This window comes from Mirounga leonina, unplaced genomic scaffold (assembly GCF_011800145.1).
Source record: "Mirounga leonina isolate KUSES-001 unplaced genomic scaffold, KU_Mleo_1.0 Mir_54, whole genome shotgun sequence".
NCBI lineage: Eukaryota > Metazoa > Chordata > Mammalia > Carnivora > Phocidae > Mirounga > Mirounga leonina.
The window spans coordinates 4,661,135-4,684,382 of record NW_023270812.1 but is presented as its reverse complement, the minus strand read 5'-3'; the positions used below and the strand labels follow the sequence as shown (position 1 = coordinate 4,684,382).

At 41.3% G+C, this 23,248-nt stretch overlaps 1 protein-coding gene across 1 annotated transcript in view; it reads right to left on the bottom strand.

Annotated features, from left to right (window-relative positions):
• Positions 1–23,248, bottom strand: part of LOC118001785 (solute carrier family 22 member 3-like) — an 87,445-nt gene that overhangs the window by 8,049 nt on the left and 56,148 nt on the right. Inside the window, exons 6-9 of the mRNA XM_034991931.1 lie at positions 8,203–8,300; positions 7,869–8,083; positions 2,049–2,051; positions 17–125 (exon numbers count right to left, since the gene is read on the bottom strand). Of these exons, the coding sequence (XP_034847822.1) occupies positions 17–125; positions 2,049–2,051; positions 7,869–8,083; positions 8,203–8,300 (425 nt within the window). The remainder of the gene's footprint in view (positions 1–16; positions 126–2,048; positions 2,052–7,868; positions 8,084–8,202; positions 8,301–23,248) is intronic.

Here is a 23,248-nt window from a genome sequence, read left to right as displayed (position 1 = left end):
TATAGGTTGGAATTACCGTAATGTTGTTGGGTACAATTCTGAATTTACCAAATAAACAATTTCAAAGGCCATGGTTATCCCTAGTCTTCCCAGGGTCGCAACTGTGGTTCTCAACCAGGGTATTCCTGCGAACACAGAAAATTTGGAAACAAAGAGTTAGGGGTCTGCTTTCAACAAAATATCACAAAACAACAAAAGGCATTTGCTTAGTGTTCTCCTGGGACCTAAGTCTTTGCTAATTTTAAGCACGAATGACAGATACCTCCTAATATTGTAGCCAAATTTTAACAGCAACAACAACCACCAGGATGATAGCTAATATTTAGGGTGTTAGTCACCTTTCTGAGCAGGGCTAGAGGATGGGAATACGATTCAAGAACCATTTGTTGAGCAGCCACCAGACTGAAAGGACAGTGTTCCAGGCACTGTTTTCCTAGAGGGCCTGAGTGCACTGGCTGTTTCTCTGGAAGGTGGTCTTCACTTGAGCCCTTGAGAACCATTACCGAAGCCTGGTACCCATTTGTCCTCTCTCTGTTCCCTCCCCTAGTGATAGCACACAGAATAGCTGTTCCTAGCCGACCAGGAGATATCGACATGAAGCTGATGTTGGTTTCTGGAAGGTAGCAAAGGCTTTGAGGACCAGAACCTTTGGAAGGGGACATCTAAACCTTGTGTTATCACTAGAGTGTATGTCCCCCCATCTTGCTACTTACCCCAAGAAATCATCCAGAAGGAGCCAGATTCTTTTTTTTTTAATTTTTTTATTCTTATGTTAATCCCCATACATTACATCATTAGTTTTAGATGTAGTGTCCCATGATTCATTGTTTGTGCATAACACCCAGTGCTCCATGCAGAACATGCCCTCCTCAATACCTATCACCAGGCTAACCCATCCTCTCACCCCCCTCCCCTCTAGAACCCTCAGTTTGTTTTTCAGAGTCCATCGTCTCTCATGGTTCGTCTACCCCTCCGATTTCCCCCGCTTCATTCTTCCCCTCCCGCTACCTTCTTCTTCTTCTTTTTTTTTTTCTTAACATATATTGCATTATTTGTTTCAGACGTACAGATCTGAGATTCAACAGTCTTGCACAATACACAGCGCTTACCAGAGCACATACCCTCCCCAGTGTCTATCACCCAGTCACCCCAATCCCTCCCACCCCACCCCCCACTCCAGCAACCCTCAGTTTGTTTCCTGCGATTAAGAATTCCTCATATCAGTGAGGTCATATGATACATGTCTTTCTCTGTTTGACTTATTTCGCTCAACATAATACCCTCCAGTTCTATCCACATCATTGCAAATGGCAAGATCTCATTCCTTTTGATGGCTGCATAATATTCCATTGTATATATATATACCACATCTTCTTTATCCATTCATCTGCAGAAGGAGCCAGATTCTTAAAGATTAGTTGGTTCCTTCATTTAAAAATGAACTACGTTAGGGCTGCATTGGTTATATGAGGAAATTCTCCTTGCCTCCACAGTGACTAGTGCAAAAAAACAAATGTTCTTCATTAAATATTTTCTTTCTTTTGAGTTTTAAAGGAAGAAGGAGTAAACCATTTTTGTCCTACAAAGTCAGTGCTCTAAATCTCTTAAGAGTGCAATTTATGCCAGCCTTCCTTAGTGGACATGGGGATGAGGACATATGACTGCATGGGTAAGCACCTATCTGCTCTCCAAAGCAAAGCTAAGGACATTCTGACTTTCGTCTTTGAAAAGGAAACCTTTCCCTTTTATACTCATATTTATTTATGTTCACCCAGCACTAAATAGTGCTCTTATCTCTGAGAAGAATTATTGCCCCTTCCTGAAAAATGATTTCTTGTTAGAAAAGTAGACACGAATACAGAGGAGGACAGAAGAGAATTAAGCTCAGTAGATGGATGTGTATTCTCTACAGAAGAGTCAACAAATAAAAAAAGCTAAAACTCACTAAATAATACAATTGCCTAGGAGGGCGAGCACAGAAAAAGATAGTTTAAGATCGTTGCTGGGAGGCTCGTTTATTACTACAAAATTACATTTTGCTTGCACACCGGCTGAAGACGTCCTGGCGTACTTGACGTTTTTCCCGGATGAGAACATCTGTAGCTCTCCCATCAACAGTTACATCAGGGGGTGAGGAATATCAGTGTTGCACTGATGTGCCGGGCTGCCATCTGCTCTGGCATGGAACGGTTGTAAACATGTGTTTTATTTAGGCTGTGCCTTTTCATGAAGGCCAGGGAGGGGGACCAGGAAATGCATTCCACCCCAGCCTTCAATGAGCAGGTGGTACAGTGCCAGGTGCCAGGGAACGGAAAGTGGGAGCTCTCGCCCAGATTCCCTGGGTCCCAGCCCAACCGGGCAACCTTTTGCAGCTCTCGGGCTGCAAAGAATGTCGCCTGCTACTGTGGAAATAGCTTGATTACCCAGGTTAAGTTCTTAAGTTATAGGTTTTTTTCTACTGAATCAAAACGACTCTGTAAGTGAGTCCCGTGGACAACTTCAATGCCAGTTGAAGTTTACAACGGAGGCTAGAACTGTTTGCTGGAGAGAACCAAACAAAAAGCAAGAAACCAAATGAAAACACACACACATACACACAAAACATGTGATTAGCTCAGCGGATACAGATAAATAACCAGTTAAGTGAGTAAAATGTTCAGAAAACGCTGTCAAGTGGACACCCTTGAGGAGATGTGGTTTATGCTACATGCTGACTGGACTCTGAAAGCCTCTCAACTCCTTCTGAGCAGCAGAGCCCCTGTCTAACCACACTGAGCTAGAGATTTTGGTGAAATGTTTAATAAAACACAAGTTCCAGAGGCACTGTGCTGTTGATTCACTAGGAGTGAAATGAAAGCAGTTTATTAGGAAGTGTAAATGATGTGTGAATATTATGTATGCAAACAGAAACTTCTGATCATCCCAGTGATAAGCTGTGTTCATCTTGGAGTGGCAGAAGACACTTTTAGTAGCAAAGACAAAAGAACACAAGACAATTTACAAATGGGTACAAACACTGGAACTCTCTCCATGGAGCCCCGAGAACACAGAGAAAGACGGTCCCTCCGAACAGGGGTTTGGTCAAGGGACTGGAGATTACTGGGAATAATACCTCAATTTTTGAAGAAGAGGATACAGGATTTTTTTTTTTTATATTTTATTTATTTATTTGGCAGAGAGAGAGAGAGAGCACAAACAGGGGGAGGGGCAGGCAGAGGGAGAAGGGAGAATCTCAAGCAGACTCCCCAGGATGAGCAAGGAGCCAGATGCAGGGCTTGATCTCACGACCCTGAGATCATGACCTGAGCTGAAACTAAGAGTCAGACACTTAACTGACTGAGCCACCCGGGCGCCCCACCGTGACTGCATGCTTTTGTTTTTTTTAAAGATTTTATTTATTTTACAGAGAGACAGTGAGAGCGGGAACACAAGCAGGGGGAGTGGGAGAGGGAGAAGCAGGATCCCCACTGAGCAGGGAGCCCGATGCGGGACTCGATCCCAGGACCCTGGGATCATGACCTGAGCTGAAGGCAGACGCTCAACGACTGAGCCACCCAGGCGCCCCAGGATGCAGGATTTTAAAGAAACACTCTCTGACATCTCTGAATGTACCATCTGCTTTGAGTTCTGAAATAAAATGTAGTGAAAATTTGTACTAGAGATATGTAAATTAAGATACATTTGCTGGCTTTTCACTTAAAAGAGAAATAAAAGTAAAAGGCAGCTCTCTGGCTTCAGAAAGAGTAATTAACCAAGCGGCTAGGTCTGTAGCCATCCTAAACAAATCCGAATGAAAGGCGCAGCCAGACCACTATGGACAAAGAAAACCTTCTAGTTTGCAGACTTTAATCAGAGTTCAAAAATTTGGGTCAAAAGCAGTGAGGTTTAAGTGAAGATACAGCCAGAAAGACTTTCTTTTTCCAGAATCTCATTCTTCAGACCATAAAAAGTTGTGCTTAGTGGAGGGAAAGTCAGTTAAATTGTTCTTGACAATTTTAAAGCTGCGTCCTCTAAAAGGCTAATCAGCATTCTCCGCAGGGGCTGTCCTTCTGTTCCTGACGTCAAGGATGACTGAGAGGAGAAGTCTTTCTAATGTTAATTCATCAGCCCAAGTAACCAAGTCCAAAAGCTCCTTAAGGAGAAGGGCTGCCAATGAAGTGAGGAACAGCTCTTAAAATGTGGTTACTCACAAGGAGCATTAGGGATGTGAATTTATTCTTGCCAATCATGACTGACATATGACTATCCAAGCAGCCGAATCTGGGAATACACAAATAAGGTGTGTCTAGAGTAAGAGCATAATAATTATTTTTCAGTATCGCTGAGAACAATTCTAAAGCTGAAATCAGGAAATTATATCTTCAAAATAAAACTGATCAGACCAAACAGAAAAGTCTGCTCTTTGCCTTATGTTTTTCCATATAGGAAAGTATTCTCTACAAAATCATTTGATTCCCACTCATCTAGTTTCTCCAACATTGGTGTGGACATATGGTCTAGAATGCTCTCTGGGATCATGCAGAAGGCGGCGCACATCAAAATCACCCCAATCAGTCTGGGGCCAGAGAGAATCTTCCAGGGGAACGTTATACCATGAAATGATGGGCCACCCATAAGTCTTTAACCTTTCTCCACCCATAAGACATTAACCGAGTCCCTAATTTCATGTGCAACAAATACTTAATTCTTATTCCACATGCCACAAGAACAGAAGACCTCGCAAAATGATACAGTGTTAAAGCAAAATGGAAACAAGAGTGAAATCTCCAATGTTCCCCATTTGTCCCCCTTCTACTTAAATTGTGCATTATTCTCAAGGACAAGAGTTACATCTATCTTGTTTATTGCTCTGTTCCCACTCCTAGTTTAGTGGTGGCCATTAATAGAAACTAAAAAGACATGTATTGGCCAACAGGTGTTACATAGATTCCCCAACTCTTAGAAAAATGTTTCGATTCAATGTAGTGGGTTGAATAGTGTTCCCCAGAGTTCATGTCCACCCAGAACCCAGAATGTGACCGTATTTCTAAACGGGTCTTTGCAGATATGATAGTTAAGATGCAGAGAAGAGAGGGTCCTATGAAGATGGAGGCAGACATTGGGATAATAAGGAACGCCTGGAGTTACCAGCAACCACCAGAAGTTAGGAAGAGGCCGGGAAGGATGCTCACCTAGAGCCTTCAGAGAGAGCCTGGCCCTGCCCACATGGGGATTTCAGACCTCCAGCCTGCGGGACTGTGAGAGAATACATTTCTGTTGTTCCAAGGCACCCAGGGTGTGGTACTTTGTTACTGTAGCCCTACAAAACTAGTATACTCGAGGAAAATGAGATCCGTGTAAATGCAGTTCTACTTATCATCAACCATTCCAAAAGGACAGAAGACTTTACATCTTTTTAAAATTTTCTGGTCTGAAGATGGACATTTCTATAATTTTATTTAAATAGGGTTTGGGGACTTCATAAACCTTCATATAACTAATAAACTCTGTAAATGTCTATTTTCACTTCTATAATATTATCCCTTCTTTCTTGATCCTCAGATGATCCTCAGAAGAAAAGACAGCCTCTCTGGGGCCGATACAAGGACTACCAGAGAATCCGGTCTCTCTGTAACTCCCACCCCCCATGCCCTGGCACATGGAAATAAGGAGCTTGCTCTAATTCGCATGTTCCCTGGGACTTTGAAGGGCTTCCCTGTCCAGGGTCTGCTGTGTCCTGTGGCAGAGATAATGTGGGTTGTGTTAACCATGCATCTGGGGGCAACTGCCACCTCTACAGCTCTACAACTGCCACCTGGTCATCGAGCCCCCCGACCTCTGACATCCCTGAAATCACCCTCTCCCATCCAGGCCGACTACCATGACCTTCATTCCTGGTCTGGGCATCTCTCCCTCCTCACTGCCACCATCCAACCTGACGCAGCTACGAGTAAGCTCACAGGGCCATACCCAAGCTCCCAGTCTGGCCTGTGAGGCCAGTCACTGCTGGTGGCAGGCGATCCTCAGCCCCTTTTTGGGGATATTCGAGTGATAACAGAGAACGTGTGGTCCCAGATCCCTCAACGATGGTTCACACTTCTGAGAGCCGTGCTCTACTGTGGAAAAATCTCTCTTACCTTTCCCTTCTGTCTAGTACATTTCTTTTTTCTTTTTTAAAGTTTGTTTATTTATTTTTTTTAGTAATCTCTACACCCAATGTGGGGCTCAAACTCATGACCTTGAGATCAAGAGTCGCATGCTCTTCTGACTGAGTCAGCCAGGCACTCCTGTCTAGTATATCTCTCTTCCTTTTTCATTCATGCCTAGTTCTCACCTCTGGGAAGCTTTTCCTGACCACTCCATGCATATCACTCCTTGTACCCATTTTTCTAAATCACATAGAGTCTTCAGAGAGCTTTATTTTTCTAAATCTGGTACAGTTGGCTCTTGAACAACAGGTTTAAACTGAGTGGGTCCACGTATGTGCAGACATTATTTACACTACAGTACTATAAATGTATCTTTTCTTCCTTATGATTTTCTTAATAACATTTTCTTTGCTCTAACTTACTTTATTGTAAGAACACAGTATATAATGCATATAACATACAAAGTATGTGTTTATCGACTCTTTTGTTACAGGTAAGGCTTCTAAATAACAGTAGGCTATTAGCAGTTCAGTTTCTGGGGAGTCAAAAGTTATATGCAGGTTTTCGACCATGCAGAGAGTCAGCAGCCCCACTCCCTATAACAAGGTTTAACTGTAACTAATTCTATTATTTCATTTATCACAGTGAGTTGTGAAAGCATTCAAGTATCTATATCATGCACCCCAATGTTTACAGCAGCATTATCAACAAAATCCAAATTATGGAAAGAGCCCAAATATCCGTATGTCCATCGACTGATAAATGGATAGAGAAGATGTGGGGTATGTGTATCTGTGTGTGCGTAATGGAATATTACTCAGCCATATAAAAGAATGAAAGAATGAATTCTTGCCATTTGCAATGATGTGGATGGAGCTAGAGAGTATAACACTAAGTGGAATAAGTCAGTCAGAAAAAGGCAAATACCATACGATCTCACTCATATGTAGAATTTAAGAAACATAACAGTTGAACGTGGGGAGGGGGAAGAGGCAAAATAAGAAACAGACTGTTAACTATAGAGAACAAACTGAGGGTTGCTGGAGGGGAGGTGGACAGGGGATGGGGTAGATGGGTGATGGGCATTAAGGAGGACACTTGTTGTGATGAGCACTGGGTGTCCTATGTAAGTGATAAATCACAAAATTCTACACCTGCAACTAATATTACACTGCATGTTAACTAACTAGAATTTATTTTATTTTATTTTATTTTGTTTTAACTAACATTTTCTCCATTTATTAAATTGGAGAAAAGAAACGTTAAGAGTGGCAAAAGCAGGTGGGTCCAAAAACAAATTTAAAAAATGAAGTATCCATATCCCTTACTAGGTTGTGAACCTTCTGAAGTCAACAAGTGTCTTCCTTTCTTCTTTTTGTAACCCTGGTATTTTGCATGGGGCCAGTGACACGGTAATCAGGAAATATGGTAACCATGGTCAATGAGAGCATGAAAGTCAGTCAAATAAAGGTGATCAATACTAAACTACATGACTACAAGCTAGACTCTGCACAATGAACCTAAAATGGAGAAAACAGAAAAAACTGTAGAACCAATCCCTGTACTCAGAGTCATTAACACTGCTTAAGCAGAAAATTGGGTGACATCACTAGGTTGCCTGGTACCAGGATTTTGAGGCAGGGGTACATTTTCTAAGGACAAGAAGTTCCCCATTCTTGAGCATTTTGATTTAAGACTATTTCATGTTCTTGAGTGCCAGACAGATTCGGGGACTATTACCTTCAGGTAAGAATGCAGTGACAAGGCAGGCCACCCCTGCCACTAGATTGCTTCCTGCAAAGGGAAGGCGTCGTCCAAAACGCTCAATGGTCAGTAAGATCAGCAGGGCCGCGGGCAGCTCCACAACTCCTGAGATGAAAAAGTCGATATAGAGGTTGCCTCCTATAATTCCTAGGCGCATGACGAGTCCTTGATACACCACCGCACTTGTGAACCTGGAGGGGCATTGAAAGACAACGGAGACCAAGTAAGACATAACTTCAGCCTGCTCTGAAGGAAGGGGTGCGTTGTAAATTCGATACAAGCTTTTGAGCCCATCACAAGTCAGACTTACCAAGCAAACATAAGAATAAGTGTGCACTTCCTCATTTGGGGAGTCCTCACCAGATCTAAAAAGGATGGGTTACTAACTTCCTCATCTGTAACAGTGATCTATATAAGAGAAGCAGATTTCAGTAGCAAATACAGCAAGACACACCTGCATATTATAGATTTTCATTGACCAGATTCAAAGCCACCAAGTCAAATGATCTGACTGAATTGACCAGGGTCTTTCACGACTTCGTCTTAAAACCTGAGAATGGAGAGTGTGATTCCCTAGCTGTTAAAAAAGGACAAATCCGCAAAGATGTGGTTGCTGCATGAGAGGCTGTTCTCAGGCGAGTATCAGCAGTCCTGTGTGCCAACCTGCTCTGACTCACCAAGGAAAAAAGGTGTGTTTTAAAGTAAAATACATTTGCGCATTTATTAAATTGGAGAAAAGAAACGTTAAGAGTGGCAAAAGCAGGTGGGTCCAAATGAATGTTTCTTTATTAAATTATCAACCTGATGTTAACAAATAAGATTATTTTAAATTCAAGAGCAAGTACAGCCCCGAAGGTATCAGTTTGCTTTGGTCCATTTATTTGAATCTAGCATCTTTTTGATCCTGGAAAATTCAGCTCATCTCTATTTGGCCATCCAAGAAGTTGGTCTTTTCTTTCATTGCATGAAACAAATACTGCTGTTCGCCTACTATGTATAAGGCACTATAAAGGAAACAAAGCCAAAGAGCAGGTACTTTGTCCGTCACCGAGGCTAAGCATGACACTTGATGAGTCGAACAAAGCTTGATATCTCCTGTCTATGCTTGTTCCAAGGAAACACATACAAGCAAAAGAAGACTGCAGAATTGATGTCTTTGGATCACCTTCTCTTCCTATGCCCTTCCAATACCGTATTTCTTCTATCTCAAGACACATAATTTTCACATTTTAACACTCCTAAATTGGGACATGTCCTACAACTGAGCTGATAAGAAATCATACGTTTAATAATACATTTCATAACATGGTTTTTCTTACTTAGTGGTACATAAAATGATGGGTCTTACAATCAATAGGGTCTTAGAGTCAGTGACACAATACTAGTTTCCATGACAATGCCTATGGGAGACTGCTAATTGATTCTACCATCCATTCTTCCCTTCTCCATTTTGATAACAGAATCCACCAAGTTTTAGTTGGGCACGTCACTACAGTCACATTTTCTAGCCTCTTTTTCAACTATGGGTAGCCCTTTGATTAAGATCTCAGCAGTGAGGTAGGAATAGAAGCCATGTATGCAAGTTCTAGATCCAATCCTTTAAAAAGAAATGGCTTTGCTCTTTATTGACTGCCTTCCCTCTCCTAAGGGAAGGAAGGAGATGCTGGTGAACCAGCTTCTAGACCACCTGCTGCAGGTGACAGTGGAGAAACAAGAAAACTGGAACCTGGGTCCTAGAGGCGCTCAGGAAACAGAGCCGCCTTCTAGGGCTGGGCTGCTTACCTCTCGGTGGGCACGTATGAGAGAAAGATGCTTTTCTTTCTTTCTTTCTTTCTTTCTTTCTTTCTTTCTTTCTTTCTTTCTTTCTTTCTTTCTTTCTCTCTCTCTCTCTCTCTCTCTCTCTCTCTTTCCTTTTTTTTTGTCCTTATATTTTTTGGGTCTCTGTTTCAGCAGCAAGTTGACCCGTACTCTAAACGAACACAATGCTTATGAAAATATTCCCTGATCTACTCTTCTAAGTTCTAAGGATTTTTAAGACCTATGTTCACCTTTGCTGCCACAAAAGTAAGGCAGGAATATCAAAAATGAAAGAACTTAGTATATTACAACAATGTATCATTATATGATTGGTTATCAAAATGTTTTCCACAATTAGTTTCTCTATCTCGTCCACGTCAAAATGGTTCACTTCTAAGGAGCCTGTAATATTTGTTTGATGTGGTTATTTAATTTGATTCTCATTAAAACCCTCCGAAGTTAGTACTTTTATCAATCCTGTTTTATAAGTAAGGAAAACAAGGCTTGGGACTTGAAGGATTAAAGGGACAGTGGTTGAGCCAGGATTTGAAATTAGGCAGTTGATAGAAATCCTTTATTCTTAATGGTCACATTACACTGTTGAATGTATTCAAGGCTTTTTATTTTAGAAAACTTCTGTGTAGCTGATGGTCACTTCATTTTTAAAGAAGGACATTACACACCTGGCCAAAATCTAACCTTTAGTTAAAACACTATTTTATGGAAAAGTTGGATTTGACTAAAATAATTTAGAGCTTGAGGATCTTTAAATTCAAGATCAAAACTACCCATACTGTGAGGGAAGTTGTCCTCCATGGATGTATCACTTTTTCCAACGCTTTTCTTTTCACTTATGGTCTTCCACAGCTTAGACTTGGGTCAGGTTGCCTGTGCTCACTCAGACTACTCCCTTCTCTCTAGGGAGTCCCTGGTCGCTCTGCCCATCCACACATCTGTACCACTGCTCCCCCAGAGCACACAGATGGCAACAATCTTTTATTTTCTAAAGCAATATTGCCACAATTTGTTATGGGTTCTCTTTCATTCCCTCTTCAGTCTTCTTATCTTCTCCCCATAGCTATGACTTCTATCGACTAGATACGCTGTACAAATTCACTTTCATTCATGTCCCAGTGTCAACACCCCAGAGTTCAAGGGAGATCATATATCATGTATTTCAAGATCTCTAGTCAATTCAGGAAGATAACTTGACATTTAAGCACTGCTGTAGATTTTTCAATTACTCACAATTCTTAACTAACTGATAAAATAACTGAGCATCTCTTGCTTTCATGTTAGCTCTGCAGATGTCACTTTTTCTTGATTGTTTTCTCCAGGCTGGTTAAGTTACTACACGACCACAGAATTATGACATGCTAGATTTTGATAAAACAATAGAGGTCTACTGGTCTGACTGAGAGGTCAGCGAACTTTTTCTGCGAAGGACCAGATTATAAGTACTTTTGGTTTTGTGGGCGATATAGTCTCTGTTGGAGCTACTTAACTTTGCCGTTATAGTGTGAAAGTAGCCATAGATGGATACACAAATGGATGACAATGGCTGGTTTCCAATACAACTGTTTACAAAAACAGGCAGCAAGCCAGGTCTGGCCCACAGGCTGCAGATTGCTGACTTCTGAACTAGAGGATTAGTGCTGTTGGAACTTATAAATGCTATTCTTATATCCATCACAGAGAGGAAGAAGTTGAGGCACAGGAAAGATAAGTAGCTTACCCACTGAGGACACACAGACAGTAAGTAGATGAACCAGGAGGTGGATAGCTAAGTCTGTATATTGCTAACCATTATGCTCTACTGTGTCTGCAATATGCGGAGTATAATATTTATTTTAATGTTTGAAAATATGCTTGTATCATTAATAGTTCTCACAGGGTAGTAGGATTATGGTGGTTTTTCCTTTCTTCCTTTTTGCTATAAATATTCTCTTAAAAATAAAATTTAAACTTAAAGTACTTTTCCTAACAAGAAGAACTATAGCTCACCTTTAAAGTAATGGATTTAAATGAGACCCTAGTGTACCTTTTTTGTTGTTGGCTCTGTGTCATTCTCTCTTTCTCATTCTTAATAGAACCCCCACTGCACCACCCCCCCCAACTTCATCAATTCCCATTCTCAGGGGAGCTGATTCTGTTTCCAGTTGTAGGGGAGACCTCGTTACCTCAGGGTAATTCTACCCTTAGACTGGGCATGTGACTGGGAATGTGACCCAATTTGAGCCACTGATAAATGGGCATGAGACCCAGTTTGAACCAATGAGAAATGGTCTTGAGAAAGTCCTTCACGGGGGGCACCTGGATGGCTCAGTCAGTTAAGCATCTGCCTTCTGCTCAGGTCATGATCTCAGAATCCTGGGATCCAGTCCTGCATCGGGCTCTCTGCTCTGTGAGGAGTCTGCTTCTCCCTCTCACTCTCCCTCTGTGCTCTCTCTCTCTAATAATTAAAATCTTTAAATAAACAAAAAAAGAGAAAGTCCTTCACTGACCTTAAGTCAAAGTTTCCCGAAAGAATCTTCTCTCTCTACCCTCAGGGAATTAATGAGAAAGTGTTGGGCTCAAGTAGAATTTAGCAGCCATCCTATACCCAGGAGGGAACCAGTATGAAGAAGAAGCCACTCTGTCTGCAGAGTGGAGAGGGAGAAAACCATGGCTTGATGGGACTGTTGAGACTCAGGTCTAGCCAACCCCAAATACTGCTATAACTCTAGAATTCCAGATACATGAGCCAGGAAATGAGCTTATTGTTTAAGCCCATTTAAGTTGTAACTTGTTGCCAAAAGCAGAATTATCTGGAGAATTCAGTCCAGAACAATGCTTTTGCACTAATAATCGATTATTTTAGGCAAAATGATTTTGTATTAAATAATGAAAATAATTGCTTGAGTGTTCCAACTTACTCAGTAAAAATATTTATTATCAGTCTTAATTTCAAACTTTTAATATTTAGAATCAAGCAGTCACATGATCTCTGTTTTCCCAAAGCACAAGTGTAATGCCTAACACATACCCTCTACCAAAGAATATGAGGTACTGATAAAACCAAAGGTAATCAAGACCATAAAACCAATCTTCCCTGTCCAGCGAATTAAAGGATTAATAGTACTTCCAAGCAAGTATGTATTTTGCCAATTTAAGAATAAATCCAGCTGGTTTATGATTTACTGACATGTTCTCCACAGTGACGCAGATATCCTGAAAGACGACCCACTTTCCGGGTGTCCAAAGACCTTGAGAGACTAAACGCCGTATCTTGGGATGGAATGCCTCCAGTAAAGTCTTGGCAACTCATTTGCAGTGGCTGCTGAAGCTATTATTCTTCTATAACAACTTCTAGCTCTGTATTTTGAAATTAAGCTGTGTTTATTTTCTGTTGCCAAAGCGTTACCAAATTTCGCTTACTCTGAGTCAGATACAAAAGAGTAGAAAGGCTAGATCAGGTTATTATATATACATACTTCCCTTTGCTTTATTGAGATATAACCTTCATACAATAGAATTCAGCAATTTCAAGTGTACACTTAAGTGAATTTTGACTAATGTGTAGAGTCAATGAACCACCACCATCATGATACGGACCATCTCCATTATCCTCAGAAAGTGTCCTCCTGACTCTACAGTCACCCTCTCCCCCCACTCTTAGCCCCTGGGAACCCCTCATCTGCTTTCTGTCATTACAGTTTTGCCTTCCCCAGAATTTCATGTAAATGGAACCATACAGAATGTTGTCTTTTGTAGCTAGCCTGGTATATTTTGTCATGTTTATGTCATCTAAGTGGTGGCTCCCTGCTTCAGTTTGGAGCAAAGGAAGACTGGAAAGGCTCGTGGTAACATTTGTGTGTTTGTGGAGTCTTGTTGCCTAGTAATGCCACTCATAGGAAAAGGTGTTGCTCACAGGTAAGCTGCACATGTCAGTTTCCTGTTGTTTATCAACTGAGCTGATTGCTATTTGTTCTAGCTGTCTCTTAATGGTCTTTTAACTTTCCCCAGACTTTTATGTTACGTTAACAGTGATATTGCCCATGTTGAAAATGTACTTCGTTCATCTTTGTGATTAATCTAGCTGCATGTACCATTCTTCTTGGTGCCTTTCTGAAACCTTTTTTCAAGTTGACATTTTCATTTAAATTGCCAAGGAAGAGAAAGACATTATAAATTACCATCTGTTCTAAATATGGTGTTCAAGAGCTCCCCTGATGTGGGATTGGTTTCTGGTCAAGAAGGACAACCAGCCAGGATCAGGTGAGAGTCACGGGGTTTTCCTGAGAATGTTTTCTTACTGGCACATGACTTCAACTCTGTGAACCTTATTTCTCTCATCAGGAGCCTGAGGATAGCAACACTTACTTCACTAGTACTTTGAAGATTCCACTGGATAACCCCTATACATCCACACACACCCGTCACACACGTAAGAGCTCAATAATGGAAGCAGTCAGCATTACTACTGCTTTTTCATATCATTTCAGAGATATGTTGCTTCCAGATGATGATTCACTTGGCACTTTTTTATCTTTTTAGTTAGTAAAGTGTAGCTGATGCTATCATGCCTAAGGGGAGATACTTTTAAAGATACCCTGACATGAGTCCCTCTGTAAAGAGAAGAATGTTCATTGTGCCTTTTTTTTTTTTTTAAGGAATGGATTTCTTGTTATACTGAATTTTTAAAAGTATACCAGGTATATTTAATGTCAATTTAGCACTGTTGATGTCCCAGGCCTTAGGCTGGATAATTTTTCGTGAATGTACCCACAAGCAAATGACACTTAGCGAACGTGCTCCTCAAAATGTGCACGGTCCCTGAATCAGCAGGATGCCTATCACCTGGGAGCTCGTTACACACACCCTAGCCCAGATTAGGGAATCAGAATCTTCCTTTTTACAACATCCAAGGAGACTCGTGTGAGAAGCACTGATGGTCAATGAATTGTCGTGCCTCAGACCTGACTCCTAGTGTTTACTCTTCCTGGGCTGAGAGGTAATACGAGTCCCTCAGGTTTTAGAGGAAAGACTACGTTCCACAGGGCCAGCCAGGGCACTGGGGGGAGGGGGGCGGGCGTGGGGGACAATGTCAGGTGGCTGGATTTCTAGCCTTGCAGCTGTTCCCAAGAGGTGGGTTTTTCATCCGTTGCCATATTTCACAAGGGAAAGCAAAGCCATGGACAAGAAGGGGGCACGTCTCTGTTCTTGAGTCCAACCCTGTGATGTAATCAGTTTCGCCAGTTCCCTATGGCTCTGTTCTCTAGAAGTCTTTAATCTTCCAGAAACCAGTGAGAATAGAATATGACTTGGGGATTTGGGGCTCACTGATCTGGAGGACCAGGGCCCATCTTCAAAGTTCAACTATCTGCAGGTCTTTCATACAAGTATCAGGGGCTGGAAGACGTGGATGGGCAGGAGGAAGTCCACTGGTGACTGCTGGGGTACCCATGCCCTCACTCCACCACATCGTGGACGCCCCCGTCAGTGAGATGAAGGTCGGCACCAGAAGGTCTAAGGGTAAGTGTTTCACATTATAAAGCCTAGGCTAGCTTCTGGGTAGCAGGAGTGCTACCCAGTATCCATAAAAGAGAATTTGTCAGATAACCCATAGTGCTTTGGGAATTGCTAAAAAACCTCATTATACTTTGAAACAAGAGTAGATAAAATATTTACCATACAGAGTTCATGTTATAAAGAAAAGTCCATATTAAAATTATGATGAATATTTGCTGCTTAGTAAAGTAGTTAAAAACAAATCTCAGTCACCTAGACCAGTGCCATCCAATAAAAATATAACTGAGTTACAGAGTTCAGTTTAAATTTTCCAGAAGCCACATTAAAAAGGGTAAAAATAAACAGGCAAAATTAATTTTAATAAAATGTTCCATTGAATCCACTCTATCCAAAATACTACCATTTCAACATGCAATTAATATGAAACTGTGAACAAGATCTTTTATGTGCTCTATGAAATCACTATAAAACCTGCTCTTACAGCTCATTTCAGTTCAGACTAACCACAGTTCAAGGCTACTGTATTGGACAGAGTGAGTCCAGAGCACCTCGGGCCCAGCCAGGTCTTCTGTTAAGATGCTCTGCAGAGAAGATATTTATTCCATTCGTTTGAGTTGGCTGGAAAGCGTCCCTCCCTGCCCCTCCCCAAGCAGGCACACTGCCCAGCACAGGAAAAGTGCATCCATCTAGAGGCCCCAGGAGAGAGCCAAAGTGCAGACTTAATATTAGCAAAGGTTAACGGGTTGCAGCTGTGGGTCACGTGTTGGAACATTTCTTCATTTCTTAAAAACAAACAGAGAGGGTTTTTTGTTTTTTTTTTTTTTTTTTTGGTGCGGGGGGAGAGGTGTTAAAGTCAGAGAAAGAGAAAGAAAGAAGAAAATGCACTTTCAGACCTAAAACTCTAACCCTAAATGCTCAGAACCTGGGGGGGGGGGGACACCAAAATGCGCTGTTAGGGGACTGAATTAAAATGTCAGGGAACTCTCCGCCAATGGCATAAACGTCAGTGACGACTACTGAAAAAGAAAAGTTCCAAATATCACATTTTAAAGGACGTCCATTATAGTAGCATGCTCAGATACACAAGATTTTTAGTTCTATGAATACGCAAATTGAGTATCTGTAAGTCAGTAGATAGCCAAGGATTTTTTTTTAAGAAGGAAAAAGCTAATGAGTGAATTAAAGGAAATCATGTGATAGGTCACAAATAAAAGCCCAAACAACAAGTTTCCACTCATCGTATTCTTAGCATCATTTCTTTGGGTCTCCTGGATGCCTCAGAAATGGTTTTAATCAGAACGATGTCTTGAACATGACAATAACAGGATGGCCTTTCTCCTCACCGGCTGGGGGATGTTGGCCACTAGGTTCTCTTAGCTGTTGCCTACACCAGCTCTTTCCCAGGCATTCAGGTGTTTGCAGGTTGCCAGTAAAAAGGCAACTTTGCCCAGTTAGATATCCTGGCAGGTGTCTTTCTGCCCGGGCCTGTGAGTGTAAGGCGTTCACTCCTGCCCCTCCTCTGGCTTGGCAGCCCTTTCTGTATCGGCCAAGGAAAGCCAGGCAACATCAGGCTCCGTCACGTAAGAGCCCAGGGCCACGGCGATGGGGCACATCCAGGACAGTGTTCTCAGAGAGCCTCCTGTATTTGTGCCAGGGGACTGTGTTCCTCTCCTCTTTTCCCTCCTTCCGCCCTTCTCAGCCTCTCCGCAAGTTGAGATGGGGTCCCCGCACAGCCCCCGGGTGCTCCCCATCCACTTGGTTCTCAGGCATCTCTTCAGGGCATCTGTCTGACTCCCTGCCCTGAACTGGCCCCAGGAGAGGCCTGACTGCCCTTCCACTGCCTTGATGTCCCTGGGCTCCTGGAGTTTGTTCTCCTGGGCATGGCCTTCCTTCCACTCCCCAGGGGCCCCACGGCTGAGGTGTCTCTGACAGAAAACGGGTCTTCATAATTTCCACTATATTTTTCCATAACAACTTCTAAAATTGTGTTTACGCTTTGGCCAAATTATTATTATTTTTTTTACCAGTGATGAAGGTGAAACCTACTTTGCAGCAATAATTTGAATTGAAAAGCATTTATCTTCCTGAGTCAGTGTTTCTCAGATTGAATCCCGTATTCTTAATCATTTGTTCTCTTTTAAAAGAGGTCTATGAGGTGGCACTCGCTGGCACTGTTTGCCAAATATTTTTGCTGCCCTACCTCTCTCCTTACCCCATTATGGGGGCATGATAAGATTGCACTTCTTGGCCCCTTGTGATTGGGTGGGGCCACCTACTCAAATGTACCAAGGACTTGTAAGCATTTCATTGCCAAAGCAAGAATCCCTAGAATTCTCTTTTCTCTGATGGTCCAGGCAGCAGCTGCTAAAACAGCCTGGATTATAGGGTGAGGACCCTGCTCCAAGGAGAGGAGGCCCCAGTGAACCTATGGGGCACAGACAACAGTCCTTTATTATCTCAAGCGACTGAGATTTTGGTAATGTTTGTTACACAAATGCCTAGCTTATCCTGAGTGATAGAGTTTCAAGTTTACCCAGAAAACCTGTGGTCCACACCTCCTCTTCATAGGAATTTATTATGCTAAGTACTAAATTTCTGTTTGAAGTAATTAAACTTAGACTGTTCAACTTAAATTTGGAAAAAATGCAATTTTTATGATGTTGTTTGTTACTTATAGTCAATAACTCCTTTTGACAAAATCACACCATTAAAACTCCTAAAAAGAAATGAGGGCTATTTCTTCTGCATTTTCAATTTATAGGCACTAATCAATTTATCACAGAAATAATCATAAAAGTATAACATTGAAGCAGAGAGAACCCTGGGTAGAATGACCATCCTGTTGAAGGCTAAGAGCTTATGTAGCCACCCAGGTAAAGAAAAAGTTAACAAATCAAATTTCAGCCCCAGGTAGATCTCATGAAGGTGTTGGTGGGTCTGAAAATCATGATCTCTTTCTACATTTATGAAGTGTGCTCATACATATCACCTCCTTTTAAGAGGGACAGAGAACAGGCATTATTGTCACAGAGAGCAAACCTCATTACTTAAAGAAATGAGAAGTATTTGGAGGAACAATCATACACTCCTGCCTTTGCATTACTGATGTTCAGGCTCTGAAGAGTACTTCTGCTTCATGTCAGGGATGAACAGAATCGTAAAGTGTGCTGTAGAGGAGGATAAGTCTTCAGGGCATTTACTAACAAAAACATATTCATCTTTTAAGATGACTGGTAGCCGTATATGAATCTGTGGTCTAAATGCTGTGGTTTATTACCCATTTCTTCATCCATATGGAGCTTTGCAAGAGTGCTATTCTCACTGGTCACCTGCAACCTGCCTGTGTCCTAGCTCAGGTTGGAAGCACAGAAGCACATATTTGAGTTACTAATTACTGGGTTCCTTAAAAATAGTAGACCACTTTTAGGTGGTCAACTAATTCAGGCTCTGAAACAGGAACTTGATAAAAGATGGCTCTACTTATTAGCTGGAGCTCAAAAAACAAAAAACAAAAAACTGGCTCAACATTGAAACAATTCAAGGTGGATCCCTGCTTCCCAGTCAGAAAGGTGGAGGGCTCTTGATGAATTCAGGCATGACTGTGACAGCTAACGCCGAGGCTAATAGGGAAATATCTTTGTGGCCCTTGGATGTAGAAGAATATTTCTTAAACAAAACCCAAAATACAATCAATAGGCAAAAATATACACTGATTTGCCTATACTGAATAAGTTTAGGCTTTAAGAATTTCTGTTCAGTGAAGAAAAAAAATAGGCAAAGTCAAAGAGTAGCTGAAACACTGAGGAGAATGTACTTGCAATGTCTAGAACCAACAAGGGGGTGGTATTCAAAACATGAAAGGAGGTTCTATAAATTGAAGGAGACAAATACCAGAAAATCCAATATACATGGGCAAGGATGTGGCAAGGCAATCCACAGAGAAGGAGCCAAACAATAAAGTAAGATGCACGAAGATATGCTGAATTTTACTAGTAAGCAGATGTGCAACTTAAAACATTCAGGAGGCTGGCCCAATTAGAAGATTGGAAAATACCAAATGTGTATGTGGACAAATGGGATGCTCACAGGGTGTACACAGAAAGTAATCTGGCATTACTCAGCGCACGAAGCCTGCATGCATCCCAGGACCCAGCAGTTCCACTTCTAGGTATTAAACTCCCTGAGGAACCTCACAAAGGTTCCAAAGGGACATGTATGATGATGATTGGAAACAACCCAGGTGCTTGTCATTAGAAGGACGGAGACAAGAAACACAGCAGATGGTACTGATGAAAACCACACAGCACTCACATGTGAGCAAGATGGTGGAAAGATATTCTGACTGGATCTAATTAGATCAACATGTTTTAAAACATATTGCTGCATGAAAAATTCAGAAATAAAGCAAGATCTAGAGCAGCACAATTCCATTTATGTTACCTAAACACACACATACAACAAGCTCTAGTTTTTAAGGGCACATAAATATCAAAGCACATTCTGTTGGGAACCTGTTGAGAAGGGACATGGGGAGAGAGGAGGAAGGGAAAATAAAATGAAACACCAGAGGGGCCTTGCACAGCCCAGTGATGGCTGTGCCATGCACAGAGAGGCATGATTAAGTCAACTCTGCACTCAAAGAGAAATGACAATAACCAAAACAATGTCCAGCAGAGTCATGTTGAGGCCATTTTGGAATTTTGTGCATTTTCAGTGCTTCCACATCTCCCAATATCCAAATTCTGCCTTCCTTCTATACCTCAGAAAATCCTTAGTTTCATGTTTATTTGCTTGCATCAGGGAATGCTGAGAAACTTCTCTGATGAAAGTCAAGTACAATTGAGCAGTTAAAAGACTAGTTGAATTGCACCTTAATAAATATCACAATCCTTGGTGTGTTCTGGAATTTGCATGCAACTCCCCTTTCTTGATTTGCAAAATATTTTTGCATACAGTTACTTATTTATCATTGGCATGTCCTTTATTGTTCAAGACAGAACAATCTTTAGAGAGGGATGAGATGCTTCTCTGTACGAGCCATGAACAGGTGGGGCACATGCCATCCCTGGAATTCTGTTTCTGGAGGTTTTCGATAGTGAAGTATGTTCAGTCTCATGGACTGATTCTGGACCATGGTAAGGTGCATTAATGTTAGATTGCATTCACTATTTACCCTAATTTTAACTATGAATTGCTTTATTATATGCCAACAAATATATAGGTTAGTTTTCATCATTAACAGATGAACGGATTGAGATCCAGTTAGAATACCTGTGTACTTATAAACAAATGCAATCAAAACGAAAACACAGTGAACTGGTTTCCAAATACTGCACATGAGATCTAAGCTGTTCTTCAACTTTAAATGGTAAGAACTTAGATTTAGTTCTTTCCTATATGATGAAAGTGAATATAGTTGTACAGATAGGGAACTAGTAGAGGAAACTGTGGGGAACTAGTAGAGGAAACTAGTAGAGGAAACTGCCAGCTCATAAAAGAAAAAAGAAAAAGAAAAGCAACCACAAAAAATTGGAAAAAATACAAAGCATCTTAAATGCATGTCAAGAGACATTTTTGAAAGTGAATATTATACAGAGGTTGTTTAAAAGACAGATGTTTTGAACACAGCACTCAGTAACTGTTTGCCAACTAATGGATGTACAAATGAAAATGAGCCCCTGCTACACCAGGTGAGTCAGTGCCCTTTTGTTTCTGGGCCAGCTTCACATCAATTAACCTTAAATGATTTTTCTAAACATATGACCACCAAATACAATATTCTGTGATTCACTTTGTAATGTGAAAAATATTTTCATTGATATGATCGATGACTTGTTAAACTTAAGAAGCTGGTTATTTTTAGGGAACAAAGCCTACCAAATAGTTTACAGAACTTAGGAAGAAATGATATGGTAAAAAAATACTACATGAAGTAGACCCTCTAGTTCACTCAACTGCTGTCAAAAATTCTGTCCCTTGATAATTTTAGAGCAGCCTGTACAAATACAGCACATAAACTGTCATAAATGGCAGAGTGAATACTTCAATTATCTTTAGTAAAATTTGTCGAGGTTCTCAAAGACAACTATTTAAGCCTGGATACTACACATAATGATCAAAACATGAGGGTAAGTACTTATGCTCTATTGCACTCTGTGCCGTAAAAATAATCATGCTGAGCATTCATTCAATAAGCCTTCCTCAGTCTTCCTCAAGATCTAAACCCTTAGTGGTGTATTGGTTCAGAAATGTAAGCAGGAAAGAAAAAAAGAATTCACCTTCGAGAGGTAGTAAGGCAGTTGTACACCCAGTTACTCAATTCTTCCTACATGTAGGACCTGTCCATAGGTCAGTGAAAGAGTAGAATATAATGAACTTGAGTTTACTTTATTGAATCAAAAAAATGAATGAATCTTGGAAGTTGTCAAGAATTCTGTTTGTGAAGAGGTCCTTAGGCTTTTCCTGAGAACATCATACAACTTTAACTGTGAAAGCTCAGGCAATAGTGTTTTGTTTTTTAAGAATTTATTTATTTATTTATTTATTTATTTATTTATTTATTTGAGAGAGAGAGAGAGAGAAATAGCATGAGAGGGGAGAGGGTCAGAGGGAGAAGCGGGAGCCCAATGTGGGATTCCATCCCAGGACTCCAGGATCATGACCTGAGCCGAAGGCAGTCGCTTAACCAACTGAGGCACCCAGGCGCCCTCAGGCAATAGTTGTTAAACAGATGGAGACTAATCCTACATGTGCTGACAGATCAGTGACTCTTACCCTTCTTGAGTATGAGGACTTCTGGTTAATGACAAATAATATAACAGTTGCCCACATTATAGGAATTGTGCTTTTAATTTCTGTTCATTGAGACTACATAATGACACAAATTTACTATGAACTTAATAACACATTTCAACTCATTAGTCATTATTAATAACAATTGCATCTACCTTCATTCTGAAAAAATAGTACATATTTATCCAAGACCTATTAACTCACTCTACAGACAAGGCTTGGTTGCAAATGGTTTGAGGACTTTTGCAGTAACTCCATGGTCCCCAAGGATCTGTGACCCATTGGGACAGACTGCCATATGATCATCCCATCAACTATGGGGTTAAAGTTACAGCTGCTGGGTGACAGGAGTGTGTTAGCAACCCTGCTCATCAAGATTTTCTATCTGGTCGCCCTCTATGCCTATTACTAGGCAAGGTAACAAAGTTTTGCTTTTAACAGGAAAGTTTCCTCTAGCAGAAAAAGTGTCCTTGGTTCTGGCCATTTTCGTCAACATTCCCCTTGTGTGTCTCCTGGGAAGGACATAAAGACTTCTCCACTCTCTGAGCCTTCCTTTATCCAGCCACCTTAAGACTTTAAGAAGGGTGTGCTTACCATGTGGAGAAGGAAGGCTTCTTCTCAATCAGGTCCCCCTTCAATAGCACCAAATTCAAAGAAAAAGAGAAAATAGCACAGGCCCATATTATTTGTTCCCAAACAAGAAATCTAGCCATCTCTGGAGTGTGTGGACCTAGTCCCCTTTGCATCTGCACCCACATGAAGAAGTGTTGCTATGGCAACATGACCAGTGTTCATCATCTGGCCATCTGGGTGCCCTCTCAGGAGAAGGAGGAGTTATCCCATTAAAAATCTAGCACCTGATATCTTTATTACCATCTTCCTGGGTGGGACCTCGAGGGGTAGAGACAAAGGGATCTGTGTGCTCTCTCCTTTACTATTCAGCCCCATTTCCTGAGTGTTTCTCTGTAGCAAAGGAGCACATCTGTGTACATCAATGTGGCCCTGCAGAGTTTAAGTGATTTCACCTGCTCCCCAGGCTGCATCTCTTTTCTTAGGATTATTTCATAAACAAGGGCAATCTTCCTGGTGGGACGAAGATGGAGCAAGCAGTTTTGTCATGGTAACAGCAGCTCTGGATTAGGAATAGCGTCCAGGAATCCCTGCCAAGGAGCTGGATACGCAGGGTTCTGGACATTGTACTCATCATCGCCTCCGAGGCAGCGAGCACTTTCACAAAGAGCTAGTATTTTCTCATT